Source organism: Anthonomus grandis, chromosome 1 (genome assembly GCF_022605725.1).
Source record: "Anthonomus grandis grandis chromosome 1, icAntGran1.3, whole genome shotgun sequence".
NCBI classification, from domain to species: Eukaryota; Metazoa; Arthropoda; class Insecta; order Coleoptera; family Curculionidae; genus Anthonomus; species Anthonomus grandis.
In genome coordinates, this window is record NC_065546.1 from 55,361,954 (window position 1) to 55,381,790 (window position 19,837).

General features: G+C 34.2%; 1 protein-coding gene across 10 annotated transcripts in view; it reads left to right on the top strand.

The window, feature by feature from the left end:
* The window catches only part of LOC126745680 (serine/threonine-protein phosphatase 2B catalytic subunit 2-like), a 227,631-nt gene that overhangs the window by 190,327 nt on the left and 17,467 nt on the right, over window positions 1–19,837 (top strand). For 5 of the 10 annotated variants that reach the window (XM_050453648.1, XM_050453677.1, XM_050453661.1 and 2 more), the window contains 3 exons: window positions 2,817–2,895; window positions 18,349–18,446; window positions 18,522–18,885. In XM_050453648.1, the coding sequence (XP_050309605.1) occupies window positions 2,817–2,895; window positions 18,349–18,446; window positions 18,522–18,760 (416 nt within the window). In that variant the 3' untranslated portion in view covers window positions 18,761–18,885. Of the gene's footprint in view, window positions 1–2,810; window positions 2,896–18,348; window positions 18,447–18,521; window positions 18,886–19,837 lie in introns of all 10 variants that reach the window. The other 5 variants (XM_050453653.1, XM_050453686.1, XM_050453669.1 and 2 more) reach the window with 2 other exon arrangements.

Genomic DNA, 19,837 nt, shown 5'->3' on the forward strand with positions numbered 1-19,837 from the left:
CTATTATTCCTGCCCAAATATGAAGCGACCATCTATGTTGATGAAGAATTTCTCGCGTGAAGAATGGATTGCTGGTGTCGTAATAATGAAAATTATGTTTATTAACACTGCCATTATTATGGAATGTAGCTTCATCCGAAAAAAACACAAAATTAAAAAATTCAGGCTGACGAATCTTATTTTGCGCCCACTGACAGAAAGCCATTCTTCTTTAATAATCCTGCAACAATTAAATATGGTAAGGATGGAATTTTCTCTTCGAAGCCTGCGAGATATTGATGTTGCACTAAAGGATAATTCTTTAGCAAGCTGCCTAACGCTTTTATGAGGAACTTTAACGACACTTAAAGCAGATTTTTTGGTGGGAAAGCCAATTTTGTGGTGTTTGTTAACACTAAATTTTGATTTCTTAATTACTGGATGGTTAAACTAAAGACTAGAATTTTCTGGATTTAAAATCTACTTATATTCTTGTATGTCTGTACTCCATCAGAGAAGGAATGGTACATGTTTCTTGCTACCCGATAACTGTCACTGTCTTATGATTAAGTGGGGATGCACTTCCGCTTTGTTGCCAAACCTAATTCACAATTTCAGTATACAAACTGAAATCTTCTACTGTCTTCTACTGTCATCCTGTTTTCCTCATTTGTAACTGGCTTCACCCGTTCATGTTTTTCATAAATTACACTTCCTGTTCCCTCAAATCTTTCTTTTAGTGTTTGAAATACTTGTGCTTGGGGATGTCTCCTTTCAGAATAAAGTTGCGCATAAATTCTAGATGCCAAAAGGCTATTTCTTTCAGCAGCTCCAAGGGCATATATCATATCAACAAATTCCTCACGAGGAAAATTCATATTGATTATAAAATGAACAATAAAAATTAAAAATCGATTAACTAACTCACTGATAATAATTTCTAAAATGGAATTTTGAAGAAAAAACATTCATCTTGTCTACTGCTGTCATAAAACTAATAATCTGATAATTATTATTTGACGTTTAAACCAATGTTTCTAAGCAATCTTGATCAGAACTTAAAGATAACCCGTTTTATGCATAGTATTTTACAGAAAAGTTAAAATATCTCAAAAAGTACTTGGTTTAGCTGTAGGACATGTTAAATAAAAAATGAAGATATTTGAGGGACAAACTTAATTAGATAAAAATATACAGGGTGTTCCATTTGAAAAATTTGAGATATTGCGTATTTAATTTCAGCAAGTTTGAAAGTGCTTTAAAAACACCCTGTATTAAAAAATTACAAATTATCATAGTCAGCCTAGAGGAGGTACTCTAAACTAACTGTGGTACAAGTTTCATAGGCGCAGAATAAATTTTATGTTAATTATGATTTTTTAAACGAACCCTCTAAAAGGCAAAAAATAACATAAAAAAATTAATTACGTTGCAACGCCGCACGGAAATTTTAAAAACGTTATACCAAAGTAAAGTACTCATTTTGCCTCACATTTTAATACCATAATATACAGGGCGTACCATTTAAAAAAAATCATATTTAATAGTAACTTTTTTGTGACACACCCAGTATACATAAAAATATTTTTAGTTCGTAGGTTTTTGTCAATCCTACAACTTTGCTGTAGAACTTTTTGCTCTATCTCGTATAGTTAAGGCGGTATCTTAGCCGTACACCTTGTTGACACACCCTGTATAATGCACTGTTTACACATAAAGGAAGATTAAAAATCTATTTTAAGAGTATTGTATATATCCTTGTATTGTCTAATGTCACGTACCTAAAAAAAAGCTTTCTGTATAAATGTTAATTTTTATTTTGTTTTTTGACTTAAGTACAACATATTGAATTGTTAGTTTTTTTTCTCATTTGTATCATAGACGTGTGTCTAACGTTGGTTGTATCAAAATTAAGAAAATCAGGTTTCATTTATTTTAATTTCAATTATAATTAAATTTTAACTGTACAAACACCACAATTTTTTTTTCTGTTATCTTAATTATTACTATTATTGTATTTTAGCGCCCTGAGGATGCAAATATATTTTTTACGAAACGTCGGCAAATTTAAATAGGCTTGGACTTATTTTATTGATCCCTAAATAGTATTATTAATATTCAAATATGTATTAGTGAAATCGTTGTTTCTTTGTTACAACACTAGTAAAACCGGCCATAGAGCCTATAAGGGTATTAAAAAAAAGTAAACTGCAGATATTTTTTTCGAAAATGTTAACATTGACTTGTCGCTCGTTGACCCTTTGCGACATCGCCAAGCTGACTTACACCGAAACTGGCAACATATCCTACAGGCCTTGCGGAAGTGCCAGATTGCCTTAATCCAAGTCGATTTTCAGGAAAATAAATTTATTGAAGGATGTTCCAATTTCGTTTTAGATTTACCCAATACACAATACGAGAGCCGTCCACATATATTTTATGTTTGGCCATAAAGTTCCCTCTGGAAAAGCGAGCAATAACTGCCCTCCCCCCCGTTAACCCGATTGTTCCCATTTTTCCATCACATCCGAACTGATGAAATTTTTCATATTTTATGGCGCGATACTCCCCCGGCGAACGGACAATTTCGTTCATAAACTCATACGGGACGTTTCGACTTTAAATCGGAAAAGTTAATTAAACCGTACGGGGAGGTATCTGACAAAAGTATATTCTGTAGCTTAAGGTATTTCTGTTGTTTAACTTATTGTTAACGCAGCTGCTTACAGCCTTCGATGTATATGGATGGTTTTACACTGTATAATATATACCTTAATAATTATTTTTTAAATTTTAATGAGTTTATTTTAATTAATTATGTAAATTTATAGGTGCAGCAGCTAACTTAAGGAAAGAAGTGATACGGAATAAGATCAGAGCCATTGGGAAAATGGCTCGAGTATTCTCTGTATTAAGGTAAGTGTGACAGTCTATTGAGATATTGAGTGAATAACTACATTTCATACATCATCCCTCTTCCCTTCCAATGAACTTACCAAGGTGACACATTATGGCAACGTTGCCTTCCACGTGCAAAAAGCAGTCAAAGTTCGAGCAGATCTGACAACATCTAATCTGCTCGAACTTTGAGGTCGCACATATATCGCAAGCCGGCAATTGCCCCTGAAAAAAAAAGACAAAAAGAAAATCAATATACAATTTCCTTAATAACACAATGTATGAAATAAATATTTATGAGCGCTTCAGGAACATTGGGGCATTCATTTGAGTATAGAGTTACCGGATTTTAAAAATTGAAAAGCGGGAGGTGGGTAGTGCTTTTGACGGTAAAATAAATAAATAACATCTTTATTCAAGTATTTCTTTGTACATACAATGCAAAAACATATGAAAATGTACACTAACATTATATGCACAAGAATAGCGCAACTGGCGAAGTTTAGCCTCCTGGCCATTCTTCCACTCAACCAAATCGCCGGATATTAAGTTCACCATCTTTAAATGTTAACAGAGAAAGTCCAATAGAATGCTTTTAAGAGGATAAAACAGTTTTAACCAACCATAACAATATAACAATGCAGTACATATATACATACAATATATCTGTTACTAAAAAAGTCCTAAAAATCTACTGCACATCTAATAAATAACTCTTGTACTTAGACCTTAAATAACCAGTATTGCATACCTTAAATTGAAGAAGTAAGTTATATATACTAAGTTAACACAATTATAACTGAAGCTCTTTTTAAAAAAAGAAGTTCTATGTTGTGGCATTGTAAAATAATTTTTATCTCGTAAAGAGCGATTATGCACAGCCTCCCTATAAATTAGTTTTTTAAACAAATATACTGGTTGTTGATACATATTTAGTTTTCTAGAAAATAAAGTCAAGTTAAAATTATACCAGTTATCACACTTAAGGCAAGACTCTTTTATATTTTCTGAGACATGATCAAATTTTCTTAATTTATAAACAAATCTACAGCATGTATTCTGAACGTATTGTATCCGTTTTTTATTTACAACATGTAAGAATGGATAATATACTATGAAACAATACGAATAAATAGACATAGTAAGAGGCACACGAATTTTTTGTCACATTTTAACATAAAAAGCATGAAAATGTTGTAATAAAATAAATTAATTAAACTTGAAATAAAGATGATTTATATTGAAACCATTTAACAAATCTTGACCAGTTTTAAGCGCACAAAAGAAATCAGTAGGAACAAATCAAAACGTAAAATAATATTTTTAAAACCTTAAACTAAACAAACAAATATTTTACATACAAAAAAAAACAAATTAAATAAAACCTTCTTCATAAATAGTGGGACACATCAAAACTAAATACATTTAGGTACCTATGCAATGTAATAGCAAAAAAATATCAGCAAACGTTATTAATATTTTTAGCAATATTTAACCGAAGACAAATAATTATTAATTTATCAGTCTAATAGTGATAACACTTAAACTTAAACACGGAACATCATCTTCGTCTTCAATAGCAGCATCAGCAAATTACTTAAGTCAAGTTAGCTCTAGACTTCAGGATAATACACAATTAATATAAAAAAGAAGAAAACTGTTTTTTATTTAAATCTCGGAATCTTTTACTTTTTGGCCATTGCGTTATTCTTCACTTTTTTATGATATTTGCTTGCACAACCTTTTTTTTTAAATTTAGTACATTGGCAAGATTGTGTAAAATTATGTTCGATCATTAACTTGGCATCTAATGTTATTATGTCCAGTCTGTTTCTCTCTTTTTTCCATACCAAACCCGTTAAATTAAAATTCCTTTGGTCATGGCATTTTAATGCGTAAGGGAGAAAACTAAGGAGCAAATTTTTTGGAGGCATTGAATTGAATTGTCGAAACAGTGGGCTGCCAAGGCAGTTGTGCATATAGGCCTCCTGATGGAGTCGTCATGCCCCACCGGGGGTTACCAGAGCCCAACGGCCTTAGAGAAACCGATAAGGCTCTCTGGTCTGAAGGACTTAAAGTTGTTCGGTACACTGAAAGTATTACCGAAGTATTTGAATCTGGCGCGCGTGAGTGCTGGGCACTCCCCGACTACATGGTCAACGGTTTCATCCTCCTCACAGCACCATCGGCAATCCGGGTTGTCCGCAATACCGATAGTATGGAGATTGCTTCTTAAGTGCCAGTGACCGGTTAAAAGACCTGTCACTAGCCGAATTTCGCGTCTTTTTAGGCGTTAGTAGATTTTTGGTGAGAGAGGCAGAGGGCCCACCTCTGTGCGCTTTGGCCTGTCTCATACCAGGGGACTCAGTCCATCTTCGGTGGGTCCACTTGTCCAGCAGACCCTTCATTGACGCGACCGCAACGCATTTGGCGATACCAAATATGGGTTCCGGCCCCACCGGCACATTCGTGGATCCCAGTCTGGCAAGAGAGTCCGCTTCCTCATTACCTGCATGGCCTGCGTGGCCAAGTATCCAGACGAGCTGGACCCTGCATCCAACCAGTACCAGTTTTTTCAGGACTTTTATACACTCTAGTACAAGCTTGGAGCATACCTTTGCGGCCGTGATAGCCTTAATGGCAGCTTTGCTGTCCGAGCATATTGATACGACTGTATTGCAATGTCCGCGATTTAATACATCGAATACTTCGGCCTGGAAGACAGTGGCGTGCTCCCTCAGCGAGTATGCCCTACTGGTATGTGGGATCCCACCACAAAGCCCTGATCCAGCTCTGTTATTCATTCTGGAGCCATCTGTATACCAGATGGTCCCCCTATTTAGCAATGCAGGTCTGTTGGAATGCTGCCACTCCTCTGCCTGCAATGTGCGTCACAAATCCCTCGCAGTCCACGGTCACTGGAGCCATGCAGTCACTGCCCATCAGAAGGAGAGGACATTCCTGTATGGCCCGTGACCAAATTTGGAGGCATTATTTCTTCCGAAATAGGCTACCTGTTGCTGATCTGCAGTAAGCTCTTTAAAATTTCCTAAAAAGGTTTCTCGGATATCCGGTGAGATAACATATTCTTCAAAAAGTAAATCTTCGTTAACTTCGATCTTCAAGAATTTTCGAAAGCTTGTTTTGCAAAGCCAATTGCATCAAGTGATTAAAACTTATTATTGTAAGTGTCGTCTCATTAAATTAACTTCTTTGCCAATGGCAGGATTCGTCGGAGCTTTAAAGTTAAAAAAAACAAACTAATTAATTACTTTAACAATTAGTGTTAATCCAAAAACACGTAGGAAAAAACCCTATGAGATACTTTACTTCACACAAATGCACTAATCAATAAATTACAATAATTTGACAAATCAGCTATTTTTTCAGCATCTATTAAAGAAGGAACTAATGAAATGAACTAGCTGATCTTTTTTTTTTAATTTTTTGTTTATGAACTCTATGTTTTTTATTAGTAAGTTTCTAATTCTTTTAACTGCGTTGTCTTTTCTGTATTTATGTTTGAACAAAGGCTGTTAATTCGTGTCTATTTTAAGGAAAGTGATTTTTCTCAATTTTCTGGTCCATCTGATCAGTTCCTCCCATGTGGGCATTATATTTCGCAATACCTTTTGATCGTGTAACCATTATATTTTTCTTTTGTTGTTGTGAGTATCTTTTAACTTGTCCAATTTCTTGAGCTCCATGCGAAGTAGACATCATAGTTAGCACTGAATTATCCATCCATCTGACATACAAATGGCCATCGGATTTCTCCATGGCTGTTTCGAAATATCCACGGTCTTTTTTGACAAACATTTCTTTATTCGTAAGGGGGCATTGTTTGGGCATTCGGTTTTCACGAATTGTTCCAGTTGCAGAATAACCACGAAATTGCACATATATGATTAAAGCGCTGGGTTTGAAAATATATACATATAAAGTTCATATCGCAAATCCTTTTTTTCTGGCGGCAATTCATCTAACATTATAAGCCAAATTTTGTTCCGGAACGAAATTTTTCAAACAGTTTTTTTTTTTATTTCTATGACAGGCCGAATCTTGTAGAACTTATCATTTTTGTCTAGTTTTGTATTATCAGAGCAATGAAGAAACCGAGTGATCTGTAAAAATCGATCACGGCGCATTACTTGAGAAACAGCTAAATTTTTAAGATCTTCGCCACTGCTCCAATATTGCCTTTTAGATGGCAAATTATTATAGCCGCTTACAAATAATATTGCTATGAAGCAACGAATTTCATCTGGTGTAATATTAGGGTCTGGCACGGCCGTCTTTACCTTCAGGCCGTGAAATAAAGAGATCCGGCTGCGACTGCTGAAGATCTCCCGGCTCCGTTCCCCACTATTCAGTGTTATTATTTTGGTTATGATAATTTATTGGGTCCAGAGCTTATTTTGAAAGTTTTATTTGTCTTTTAATAGTTTAATACTTTAATATCGGTAATAAGTGTTTGTGATCTTTCGCGGTTACCTCTAAACAGCTGTGCATGTGCAATTTCAACAGTAAAGAGCTTAGCTTTTCCAGGCTAATTTTTAGTGTGTTATATTGGCTGATTTGGTAAGTCTTTTACATTGATTTATCGTCGTCATAATGCCTAAGACTTGTTGTGTTCCGGGATGTAAGACAAATTATAACAGTTCTTTAAAAGCAGGACAATCCATATTATCTACTTTTGGCTTTCCAAAAAATGAAATTTTAAGGGCTAAATGGGTAAAAGCCATTCACGGAGCTGACTGGTCTCCCAGTCAATATTCTGTGGTGTGTGGGATTCACTTTCAAGAAAGCGATATCATTAAAGAGGATATTTTTTTATTGCCGGATGGGACTGTAAAGAAAATTCCAACAAAAGCCAAACTTAAACCCGATGCCCTTCCATCCAATTTTCCTAACTTACCATCTTACTTATCGAAAAAAGTGCCACTTCCTAGAAAAAGTCCAGACGAAAGAGAAAGTGAAAAGCAAGATCGTCATAATGAACTAAATGACCAGTTTGAAAAATCTGATTTAATTAATGGGTTTGAAGACTTAGTTTTTAATTATTTAAAAAAAAATATCTTATCTTATTCATGGACAATAAAATTAGAAAATAAGAGCAAGATTTACTTTTATATGGTTGATTTTACTGTGTCGCCAATAAATATTTATTCTGAAATTTCTGTTGACAATAATATGTATGTTAAAGTGTTTGTACACAAGTCAAAATTAACATTTAATGATTTAAATTGGATCTTACCTTTCGATTTAAAATTAAGTAGATGGTCCCAGCTGGAGAATTTACTAGTTAGGTATAAAGTTCCAATAGCCATAGAAAAAGCTGAGGATAACACATTTGAGTTTTTCAATGAAAAAAGTTTGCATTTTTTAAATGAGGCATTTAAAAAACTGGTTGCGATTTCTGATATTCAGTCAAATAGCTTTATAACTGACTATGACCCACAAGAGCGGACACAGGAGTGTAATAATTTAAACAATATTTTATCAATTTTAATTAATCTAGTTAAATTACTAATTTTAAAAAGGAAATGATACACCTCTGATACTATAATTATGGCATTTATGTTTATACACTTTCCCCAAGTGCATATAATTTAATGAGGGATTATTTTAATTTACCCACAAAAAGATATCTTCAATACCTCTCTTCCAGTTTAGATGTGGCCCCAAATAGTTACCCTAATCCGACTGAAAATGATAAAAGTACCAATGGGTATTTGAAATATTTATCTGACTTTTTAAAAGATCAAGAAAAAATTGTTTTTCTCTTAGTTGATGAGGTATATGTTACTAAAAGATTAGATTATAAAGGAAAAAATTTAATTGGTGTCGCCTCTAATGACAGTTCATTGGCAACAACTATTTTGACCTTTATGATATGTTCTGCTTTTGGAAATTTTTGTGAAGTTGTTAAATTATTACCAGTACACAATATAAAAGGTTCTGAAATGATACCAGTCACCAAAAACGTAATTTCTTTAGTACAAAAATGTGGTTTTACTGTTTTAGATATAATAACAGACAACCATAGAATTAATCGGTCAATGTTTTCAAATTTAACAAATAATATAATTGGTGGAATTTAAAAAATGATAAGAATACTTTTGTATATCCCGAATTTGACAATTTCAATCAAATAAAGTATGCTAAATTTCAGGACATTAAAGACATCTACAATAAAGAACAAAATCTAGTAATAAAAAAAGCATTTAAACTTAACTATAAAACAGTTTATCCTAACAATCTTGAAAGGCAAAAAGTCTACTTAGCAGACAATATTTGTGATTATTCTACTATTTCTTCATTAAAAGAATATAATTTACATGATATGGCTTTCTTTTTAGAGATTATAAGAAATTGGTGGGATATTGTTAATAATACAAGTACAATTAAACATACAATTTAAAAAAATAAGTGGTGTACTCCTTTTTATAATATGAATGATTTTCGCATTGAATTTTTTTAAAAGTTCATCTTATGGTTAGATACATGGCAAAAACTTAATTTTAATGGTAAATTAACAAAAGATACTTATTCTGCCCTTCGGCATAGCACTTGTGTTTTGTTAGAAATAATAGAGTACTCCTTTGAAAAGTTTGCAATCTCTTATATTTTACCTGGCAAATTTACAACTGAAAAATTAGAAAAAAGGTTTGGTAAATATAGGCTGTTAGGTGGAAGTAATTACAATATCAGTTTCGATGAAATAATAAATGCAGAAAAAAAAATAACACTTATACATATTTTCTGGAAGGCTACTGGTAAAACATACTGAAAACTGTTGCTATGAAAGTGATCTTGATTGGTCACTTTCACAAAATACTGACTGTGTTAAGTTTTTATATATATTGGAAACAGGATCCTATTTAGAAGAGTATGAAATAGATGCATCTGCTCAAATATACATAGCTGGATATGCTTCTTTTAAAATTACTAAAAAGCTAAATTGTAACATCTGTATTTCTCTCATTACTAAAGGTATGGGAACAAATACATATAATGAATATTTTAATTATTTACAACGCGGTGGCCTTAGTATTCCTACGGATATAGTTAAAACCGTTCTATTTCATGTGTGCAATTTTTGAAAAAATCATAAATGATACTGCCACTGAATATAAATTTTTAAATACCTGCAATCAAAAACACATTCTATGTAATCTTCCCTATTCAAGTGTATCCCAGGATGTTCTGCTAAATGATTTTTGCTGTCAATGTATTTGTGGTAAAGATTATAAAAATATACTTACCATGTTGTTATCAATATTTTCTAACATTTTGCTTAATGATTATATAAAAAAGAACAATCAATCTGACGCTCTAAAAGTTGAGTCAAAAAACAAAAAAAGAAAACTTAACACCTTTAAAAAATGATTAACTTAGAAAAACTCTTTTATTTTTATACCTCATTCTTTTTTGGTAAATTCTATAGATTCAATTTAAATTTGGGACTGCCTTAAGTTTAAACTGTATTTTACAATATCACATGCCATTTAAATAAAATGTTATTCTTTTTGGCTCTAATCTCCAATAAAATCTTTAAATAGAAGCTTGTGGCAAATTCTATTATCCCTATTGTAATGCTTCTTCATGAATTAAAAAAAAAAGTCTTATATATGTGTACATATGACTAAGAAATAATAAAGTTACACTGTTCAAACAGATTAATGATTTTTACTTTTTTTCTGCCAACCACCATGGGAAAATCAAATTTAAATCCTTAAGATATCTTGAAAAATTCTTAGACCTCTATCTTACACTTGGCAACACTGCATAAGGGAGCTGTTCACGGCCTGATAAGTAGAGTAGGCCGTGGGTCTGGACAGTTCAAAAATAATGCATACCTGCGAGTTTCCGCCACCAAATGTTTTATAAATTCATCATCTATAAACTCTTCGAAAATTTGAATTACGGACATTTGCTCCAATCTGGAATAATCTGGTGGCGGAAAATATTTTGGCGGTACAACTGCATAAGCTGCTTCTTTGTCCCACTGAGGTATAAATGATTTAGACTGGTTTCGCCTATCTTTTAGCCAAGTTGTGTATTCCTGTACAAGAACCGGAGTAGGCACAGTATTTGTTTCCTGATCTGCTATATTTGCATCACATTCAACCTCATATTGGGTACCCAATCTCTTGCTATTATATAATCTTATTTCGGCCGGGGCTCGCAACTGTCAAGCTGTCAAATTGTCAACTAGCCTACGAAAAAAATATGATCAAAAAATAACAAATTACGATAAAAAGTTGGCTTATTACCTGCCATCGTCCTCGTCAGCTGAGTCCTCATCTGTGTCTACATTGGGTTCTGGTGGCTCAATGTAAATATCGCCGTCAAGATCATCGTTATACACCATATCAAGCGCTTCCGCAAGTGAAAAGCCATATCTGTAATTATTTGAAATCACTTAGTGCAAACGCCTAGTGTTGCCATATGGTAACATACAAGTTTACGCCCTTGTCACTCAGTAACTTATCAATGGATTTTATTCCAAATTTGGCCAACGATAAGCCATAGTATTCTGAGCATCACAGTGTAACAAAATATCCCCCACTATTACACATAAAAAATAAATTATACTTACTCGAATTGTATATCCTTATTTTCACGATGTTTCAATAACTATCAAATTTAACCGTACTAAACACACACAGTTTTACGGAAACTAAGCGAACCCGTGGTTTTTGCACACTGTGATCAGTGTTGCCAGTTTGCTTTTGCAAGGGGTAATAGAATGTCCAATGAAAAGGTAACAGATTTGAAAAAAAGGTAATAAATTTTCAAAAAAGTTGTGATTGTTGGGTTAGGCATATTCTGGGCTCGAATCTATATTTAGTTTAAAAAATAAATAAATTTTGACTGTTTAACGGATGCCGATATGAAACGGAAACATTAAACCATCATGCGCGAAGAAGCATGCATTCAGTTTTTGCCTCGCGTGCGAATTTCAAATAATCAGGAGTCGAAATATGAATTCAATTCATTATGTAGGTAGAGCGCTTTTATTTTCTTTTTAAAAGGGAATAGATTTTAGCAAATACCATTTGGTAAGGTAATAAAAGTTTTGAAAAAGTAATAGATCTATTACAATTGTAATAGACTGGCAACCCGGACTGTGATTGGTGATATGACACGCTCGCAACAAATTTACTAGCGCATGGCCAATGCCATCGCACTTTGAGTAGTCACGTGTTTGCCGTAGCCATGTGGTAACGCTAGGCGTTAATGGGCTAAAAAGAACATAATTTCAATTGTATCAGAGTTGAAAAATTCGCAGATTTTACATGCAAGTTTTGAAAAAATCCAGTTAAACAAAACGGGGCGATACATCTCTTTAAAATTGCCGGTGAAAACAAGATGGGGTTCCTTTGTTTCTTGTTTAAAAAGCTTTTTGGACACTAAACAAGAAAACTTGAAAAGTTTAGCAGTTGATGATAACCTAGATATTTCTGATGTTCTTTCAACAAATACAGTAAGACTTCTTCTTCAAAATGAATTTTGGTTACAAATAGAAGCAACTTATGACTTGTTCCAGCCAATCTCTAAGTGGATAACGTTTTTTGAAGCTAACGGGCCAACAGTATCAAATTTATCCGTTACTATGTTGGAATCCCAAAAAATATGTTCAAATCTTGAAAGATGAGAAAATAAATGTTTAAAATCCGTTCATCTTGCTGCTTACCTATTAGAACCAATCCAACGTGGCAACAATTTAACTGAAGCTGAAAATTTAGTTGCGACGGAGTTCATCTATGAAACTGCAAGGCGTCATCCAAAATATTCTTTAGAAGTAGGTCTTATTATGGAAGCACTTGCTCAGTACAAAATTAGAGGTGGTAATCTTTTTGCTATTTCCAGCGAAAAATCTATGTCTGGGCATGTTTGGTGGGCAGGAATTTGCTCCAGTTCTAAAATAAGTAGATTGGCTGTAGACATTTTAAATTTACCATCGTCAACAGCCGCAACCGAAAGAACGTTTAGTACTTATGGATTTATTGGAATTATTCATCGGCAAAGAAGAAACAGGCTTACCGTGGAAAGAGCCGGAAAACTAACCTATATTGCCCATAATTATAATTTACTAAACGAAGATCATTCAAGAACAGAAAAAGCTACTGAGGATTCTGAGGAAGAAATTAAAAAAGATCTCGGTTTCGAAATTATAGACTTGACTGAATTAACCAAGGAGAAAGAAGAATCAGATGAAGAGGTTGGGGATGATTTACCATTATCCACTCTATTACGTAGGTAGTTCATTCTGACTCGTTTTTTTTTGTTTCCTAATGTTTTTACAGTTTTGAATTAAAGAAACTAGTATTAGTTAAAAAGCTGTTTTTTTTTTAATAAATTACCAATATTACCGTAATATTGCGTAATATTACCGGTAATATTACCGATTTTTAAATTACTGGTAATATTACATCTATAATCATAAAAAAATTGTCACCAGCAAAAAGTTGATTCCTTAAGATCCATCTTTAGAATAACAAATTCTAAGATTTTGAAATAACGAATATATGCTTACTTAAATAAACTTCAGGGAGTTCATCGTCAAAAAAATTTCCCGGTAGTGGTGAGGGTCGTTCTTGTGATTGAAAATAAGATTTAGCAGGAGTAAAATGTTTCAAAACTCGTTCAGTGGCAGGAATTATAGAAAGCCGCCTTGTGAGAATGGTTCTTAATAAATCCATTCTTCTTCGCAAAAAATTCATTCACTTTTTTTTTTGTGCTACTACTAAATTCATTGTTGCACTCAATAACTAAATATTTAACCTCATACTTAAGTGCTACTTGCCCGTGCTTCCTGGCATTATGTATAATATGGCAAACACATCCAACAGTAACAATTTTTTCCATTCATTCATTCAATATAAGCTTAAATATATTTTTTTTCTTGTCAACCTTTAGTCAAATTTATCGTGTGTTTTTCCGTTTTCGTGTGTTTAATTATACCATTTTCTCCGCAGTAATTTGTTGTAAAATGTAAAATATGAATCACAAATCGTACATTTAGCTTGTAAAATATCTTTTTCCCTAACAATCCAAGAATAAGTTTAGCTCCATTCATTATTAAACATTCCATTTAGTTTTTTTAATAGAATAGAAAATCCGGTCTCCCCCCTTGATTTGAATTATTTCCCTCAAATAATCCTAACTCGACATCAATCTCATCACTACTGTTAGAAAGATCCATATTATTAATCTCAAGAAAACAAACTGTTATGAGCTGATAGAAAAAACGTGGATAAAATCCCGTACGTATTTTTTTACTTGCCGAAAAGCGGGAGGTTTGTTTAAGGCCGCGGAAATCGGGAGGTTAAGTAAAAAAGCGAGTACCTCCCTTCTAAATCAGGAGGGTTGCCAACCCTATTTGAGTATTCTTGAAGTTTGTCATTAACATTGTCATTATCATCGGCTCTAAAGAACTCTCTTGTTGTCCCTATCCATAAAGGAGGTGATAAGCATTCGATATCTAATTATCGAGGAATTTCACTCTTTTCTACTCAACGACATTTTTTTTAGTAAATACCAGTTTGGTTTCAGGCGGGTCGTTCTACACAAGATGCAATTTTGTCCCTATACTCATATATTTTGTCTAATTGGGAATACAATAAATGTGTAAGCCTATTTTTTAACTTAAAAAGGGCGTTTGATGTAATAAATATTAATCTAGTGTTGGATAGATTTAATGATTGTGGTATGCGTGGTCTTGCTCATAAATGGATTAAATCCTACCTGACCGGTAGATATCAAAAAACGATATTAAAGAATGGAAATGTTTCAGTTGAGTCCGTACCAGTTCTTAGTGGTGACCCACAGGGTAGCATTTTAGGGCTACTGTTATTTGTTGTATTTTTTGATAGCATATTGGACGAATTTACTGGCAACCATACCTAGCTGCGTTTGCAGATGATGTTGTTATATCAACGTCGAGTGGTAACTTAGAAGAACTATCTAGACATCTAGAGGTTCAACAGGGGTAGTAGACCGAATGATACGTATCAGTAGCAGGAACAGCCTAGTGCTTAATGAGTCAAAAACTGAAATGATATTTTTTAGTCTTACCGATTTGAATAAAAGCTTGCTTGTTAAAATGCATAACAAAACCTAGAACAAAATAAGGTTGTCAAGTACTTGGGAATATTAATCGATGAACATAGTTGGTCTTATCATGTAGATATTATCAATCTATACCTATGAGATCTGGCAGTTACGTAATAAAATCGATATTGGCCTGATTCTTCTTTATTACTATGGTTATGTCCAGTCATGTTTGCCATATGACATAATGTGTTGGGGTAACTGTTCTAGAAATGGTGAAGTTCTTACGGCTCAGAAAAAAATTATTAGAACTATTTTATTTAAGCCTTATACATTTTCTGATAGATTTTTTCACAGTCTTTCCAGACTTGAAAATTATGCCATTTCCTTGCCTATTTATTTTCAACTCGGTCATGCATATAAAGCGTAACTTGTCTGACTATTCTTTGTCTAGAGGTATGGACTATGAACTCAGTGTTACTCAAACATAAATTAACCAAAGTGGCAAACAGCCCAGTAGTTCTACCAACTAAATTATACAATAATCTTCCCATTGAAATAAAAAAAATTTGAAGGTTAATAATTTCAAAGCTTCATTGAAAAGATTTTTAATTAAAAATTCCTTTTATACGGTAACAGAATATTTAAATTACAGCGTCTCATCCTTACTCCCATAATTCGTATTTGTTTGTTTGTTAAAAGCTGTAGTTTTCTTATTTTCTTGGTATTTAGTTAATTGTAGATTTTTTATTGTTTTTCCTTAAGGCCTTTTAAAAGTTGTATGTTTAGGTTTTATAGTTTTATTTTTTCACATTATCCAATACTTGAGTCTATGGAAATAAATATTTGAGTCTTGAGTAACATTATGACCTGAGTATTGATGATCACGTTTTAGCCTAAAATCCACAATAAGGTACAACAATATCAACACCAAATAAAATAATAGAGCTATGCATCAAATGAAAACATTCCTGTGCATTAGGCATTTAAATGTAATTATATCGTATTTGGCCCACAGGCCACCGTGTGACCTCCAAACATGAAACAGTCGCTATTTGCCATTTATATGTTTCCGGTGTATTATAACTTTAACCTTTCGGCCTCGGAGCCTACACCAGTCTAATTACAATCATAGATTGGTCTATTTTTTTAATTTTAATGATCCAATTCAAATTTAAAAGCATTTATTTGTCGACTAACAAGAAATATAACAACATTTAAAAGCGACTTCTTTTCGCTAACGTTAATTATTTCAATGTCAATAAAACCACGGATCTCGATAATGAAAATATTTATATTAGGCAACTTAATCGAACAACCGTAAAAGTCAACTCCCCAGCCAAGACTACCTGACTCCCTTCTTTTTATAAAACATCCTGTGACCTCTTTTCTAAAAACCTAAACATAAGCATAAACTTTCCTAAAACTAATTTTGCCCAATACAATCATTTCTTTCAATGGATCCTTGACTCGGTGTTATTCTTAAGATTTCAGGGTTGCCGTCGCCGCACCATTTTGATAAACAAATGGTATCTATCGGCACATATCGCTTACACATTTTTAAAAAATATTCTGTTTTAAAAAAAGATCGCAGATTGCCTTATGTATATACAATTTTCATTGATGATTCTTGTTATGCGTTAATGTTATTAATGTTCCTGGTCATTCTTATCACCACGGATTTATCGAAAACCACTGTTTAAAAAAAAAAACGCCGAAATACGTCAAAAGGTTTGTCAAGGGGAACAACTTTCTAACCTAAAATTACTTCACCCCCTTTAACAAAACAAGTGTTCAAAATTTTGCCCGTTAGGGTTTGCCAAATCTACCATTCGTTTATAATTTAAAACGGAAACTACCAACATAAACAGCAATTTCGAAGATTAGACGTGGAAAATGTTATGTTATGTTATTTGAACTGATATCTTTATCTATTTGATCCCAGAGGTTTTCTATTGGGTGACTGTAACGCCCATTTCATAACATTGACATTATTTTTTTGAAACCTACTTTTTACCAATCGTGCAGTATGTTTCGGCTCGTTGTCTTATTGGAATTGCCATATTAGAGGCATATTTTCCTCAGTATATGGCAGTATATGACTCCTTAGAATTTCCATATAAACATGTTGATCCATTTTCTGATCTATACGAATAATTGGACCCGGCCCGGACCTGGAAAAGCAACCCCATACCATAATTCCACCTCCTCCATGTTTCACTGTTAGCAACTATGGTATTTTGGATCAAACCCTTTTCCGACTGGGCGCTTTACAAATTTAATCCCGTTAGTACCGAAAAGCAAAAATTTACTTTCTTCACTAAATAACACTGTATTCCATTTTTCTGTGGCCCAAGAAAGGTGGTCTTTAGCAAATTTGATACGTTTTAGTCGATTTGCTCGAGAAATTAAAGGTTTCTTTAGGGGACGACGTCCTAATAATCCATGCTCTACCAATCTGCGTCTCACGGTTTCAGTGGAAATGTCAGTGGTTAACTGATGATCATAATTAAGCTCCTTATTAATTCGTTTTTGCTGATTTTCTGGGGTTAGCTGTGAAAATACGCTTTATTATGCGATCAGTATTTACTGAAGTTTTCCGCGGGCGTCCACTTTTAAAGGAGGTTTGACTGTACCTCTGTCTTTATATTTTTTATTATTTTAGAAAGAGTTTTTTGGCAATATCAATCAATTTTGTACCATTCTGATATGTTTCTTGTCGAAATATTTAAACAGGTTCTCAGAGCACAACTTTATCGCACTGTAATTTATATGAAACTACTGAATAATAGATAATTTGTTCCTGTGGACAAAAAACAAATATTTTATTGAGAAATGTTTCCAAACTTGTGTGTTCTGTATATCAAGCAAAAAGTCCCATAGGCGTTAAATAAAAATATAAGCAAATATTTATACTACAAAATACCATATGAAATACGAAGTCATGCCTTCCAACTTTTTGGTTTTAATAAACGTACATTTCATTAAATGTTTCCAAACTTTTGCGGAGTACTGCATGTCGTTGTCTGTATTGTACGACAACTGACATTACTCTTTGCTTGAATCAATAGTTTTATATATCTAGTACAAGTCCAGTGCGCCTAAGCCTTAAGATATGTGTCCGCTATAAATTCTTTAAATGATGCACTGGTTTCTAAAACGCGTAAATTTTAGCCTTATAAAAAAAATTAAGTAATTTTCTATGCACCCAAAAGCCCAATATTATTAAATTATAAACATTGTTATAATTTATAAAAAAGAACAATATAAATAAAAACCCCTTCCCATTTAAATAGAAAACAAAGCGAAGACTGAACACACTGCACAGGCACACAGGCATCAATTCACCATAATTCCATCACGAATTGACACACTTTCACCTTAAGTTGATTATTTTTTTGTTTATAGGGAGGAAAGCGAATCTGTACTCCAACTGAAGGGTCTCACGCCGACTGGAGCGTTACCCCTGGGAGCCTTATCCGGCGGCAAAACCAGCCTCAAAAACGGTAACCACCCTCCCACATAACTTGAACCTGAAAAAAACCACCCCAACCCTAATAATATAATTTTTCAACGTATAGCTCTACAAGGGTTCTCGCCGAATCACAAGATCACCAGTTTCGCGGAGGCGAAGGGCCTGGACGCCATAAACGAGCGCATGCCGCCCCGTAAGGACGCGCCGCCCTCACCGGCGGGCGAGGATCCGACCGGCGGCACAGCGACCACCCCGACGCACCAATCGAACCACACGACGACGTCACCGGCGGCGGCGGCGACGACGACGACGTCGGCGCAGCAGCAGGCGAACGCGCACTCGTGAGCTGCTGCGGCTGCGCGGTCGGAAGCCTAGGGACCGGCTACGGCAGCGGCGGCGGCGACGGCCTCCCCCCTTTCCTTCTTATTATTATTATTATTACAGATCGGGCCAAGTATTTGCTGCTGCAGGTCAGTCCTAAACACAGAAAACGCCTAACACAATTATGTACACCAAGACACTATTTTGTACTAAAATTATAACCAAATCCAAATAAGAGCTGCACACTAACAAGAATATATTATATTACCCGCCACTGACACAGTGTTGCCAGGTGAAATAAAATGAAATCATGAAAAATGTAACCAAAAATCATGAGTTTTGGAAAAAAAATCATGAGATGGCGTTTTAAACCTTATTTAAAAAAAAAAAACATACATTATACCAACATCTAATGGTTGGGTTTTCTGCGTTGTATGGGGTGGAAGGGTTAAAATATTAACACCGTTTTCCTTTGCAATATCAATAGCTCTGATTGTCAGGTGCGATTCGTGGTTGTCCATAATCAATATGGATGGATTCTCTTTTGAAGATGAGCTATGCTTGACAAAATGAAGCATCACCTCGCTAAAGAGATCTGAATTCATCCAGCCACTGGACGTTGCCAAGCCCAAAGAGCCTGGTGGAGCTCCATTAAGCATATGCGGTTTAAAATGCACTCTGGGAAATATTAAAGCTGGCGGTAGACTTTGCCCACTTGCACTTACGATACAACATGTAGTAACTAATGTTCCCTTTTCTCCACTGGTTACTTTGGACAAGCATCTTATACCCTTGGGTGCCAAGACTCTTTGAGGTTTTTGGCACGGTAGTAGTGGAAGTTTCGTCCAAATTAAAGATTCGCGTCCCATCGGCAAACCGTGGATCTCTTTGCAAAATATTATAAAGATTATCAAAAAATTTTCTCACATTTGATCGGTTAAAAGAGGTTGCTCTGGCTAGACTACAACGCTCTGGGCATCTTAGCGTCAAGGTTGGATGTCTTTGGCGAAAAGAACGCAGCCATTCTATTCCAGCTAACTCCTGTGAAGCAGGCATTTTTATATTTTTTTTTGCCATTTGGTAAGCAATCCTACGACAATC